General features: G+C 41.5%; 1 protein-coding gene across 1 annotated transcript in view; it reads left to right on the forward strand.

Annotated features, from left to right (window-relative positions):
* LOC112139541 overlaps positions 1–720 on the forward strand; it is a 2,872-nt gene extending 2,152 nt beyond the window's left edge. The window contains exon 4 of the mRNA XM_024262359.1: positions 668–720. Coding sequence (XP_024118127.1) covers positions 668–720 — 53 coding nt within the window. The remainder of the gene's footprint in view (positions 1–667) is intronic.
* Positions 721–1,939: the final 1,219 nt, after the last annotated feature.

Raw genomic sequence — 1,939 nt, forward strand, 5'->3', positions numbered from 1 at the left:
TGATTAAAAGACCACTAGGAACACTTTTATAATACATCAAAAGACGATCGGTGGTATTTCAACAGGTCAACTGCTGCAGGAAACTGTGTTTGATTCTAAGTGACTGTAGGTTTAAAGTCCTCCTATGACAACCTCTTCATTTAAAAAACGTTCCCAGTAGTGCTTTAATTATGATTATGAAGTTTTTAACCAAAATACCACAACCTAAATGTCTTAAAAAGTCATTTTCAGGCCACTGCTGTGCTTTGAAAGTATCTGCAGTAAAGTTAAAGTTAAAGTCCCACTATTTGTCACGCACCTCGGTGTGTGAAATTTGTTCTCCGCATTTGACCCATCCCCTGGGGGAGCGGTGAGCTGCAGACACAGCCGCGCTCGGGAACCATTTGGTGGTTTAACCCCCCAGTCCATCTCCTTAGTGCTGAGTGTCAAGCAGGGAGGCACTGGGTCCCATTTTTAGAGTCTTTGGTATGACTCGGCCGGGATTTGAACCCACGACCTTCCAATCTCAGGGCGGACACTCTACCACAAGGCCACTGAGCTGGTACAGAGTAAATGTGTTCCACAAATTCACTGCTGTCTTGCTTCTTTCTTTCTGTGGAGGATTTTTTTGGATAGAACACGTTTTGCCGATAAAAGGTCTCAGGAGTCATGTCTCCTTTGGCTGTAGGATGTCAGAATGCTGTGAAAGCGTACATAAGAAGAGGAATAATCCACTTTTGAGGCTGTTTTGTAAATTAGTAGGTGAGGGGGACAAAGACAGAGCGTTGTGTTTCCTAAATGAAGTAAAAGCTGTATGAAAGCGACTGAAGTAAACCCAAAACAGCTGAACAGTGAGCGTGGACACGCATAGAGAGCCATCCATGAAAAGGCCTTTTCATTCTCTGGCTGAGCTGATGCTTAGAAGCCAAGCAGCCAAGTCTGAGACACTTTCAGGCTCCATAATGCCATCATGTGTGACTAACTGCAAGGTCAAAGTTTCTCAAAGTTTCAGTTAACCACAGGGTGCTTTTATTTGCTTTTTTTTTTAAACTCGAGATGTTTAATTTCCATTCAGCACAGACAATGAATCACATGCAAATCCAAAAATATGTTGTTTTTTCACTAAATACATGTGTCAAATATGGAAATGTCGGTGTGAGGTGTGACAAATTCAGTTGAGGAGTTTTCTAAAGCACAAATGCATAAAAATCCAGTGTAGAATCCCAACAAAACTCGTTTTTCTTCACCAAAGTGTGACATAGCGGAAGTCAGGGTGACGCAGAGGATTTGTAGTTCTTGAAAAGTTAGTTTGTCTTTTGTTTGTGAGAAGCTGGCTTTCATATCGGAGTGCAGCATGAGTGCACACAGAAACACCAGCGGCTACAGTAAAATGTACACAACAACAAAACAAAAGATCTGCCTTCTTACCTCCACATATGAGATGGGAAAAATTCCAATTTTATCTCCCAGCATTCCCTCTGCCCAGTTTTCATCTACTCTGCGGATGACGGTCAAGATATCATCCTAAAGGCCCAAACAGAGAAGGAACACATGAGTAGCTGCGTTTACATGGACACAAGTCATTGGAAGGAACGGCGGATCAAAATAGAGCTGCCACAATTAGTCAACTTATCGCCGACTAATCGACTATTAACATAGTCGACGACTAACTTAATAGTCGATTAGTCATTACTTTAAATCACATGTGTCAAAGTCAAGGCCCGGGGGCCGGATATAATTACCCGGGGCCAGATCCGGCCCTCTGGGTACTTTAATACGGCCCTTTTTATTATTCATAATTATGCCAAAACGTTAGGGATTTACATTTTAAAAAATGGCATTCTGCTAGCTTTTTGGACTATTTTGGCATTCACTAAGATTTTTTTAGTCCATTTTGGAGCTTAGCTAATATTTCAGCTACAGGCTAACTATTGTGGTTAATTTAGGCTTTTTTAAAGTT

This window comes from Oryzias melastigma, unplaced genomic scaffold, assembly GCF_002922805.2.
Source record: "Oryzias melastigma strain HK-1 unplaced genomic scaffold, ASM292280v2 sc00231, whole genome shotgun sequence".
Taxonomy (NCBI): Eukaryota; Metazoa; Chordata; class Actinopteri; order Beloniformes; family Adrianichthyidae; genus Oryzias; species Oryzias melastigma.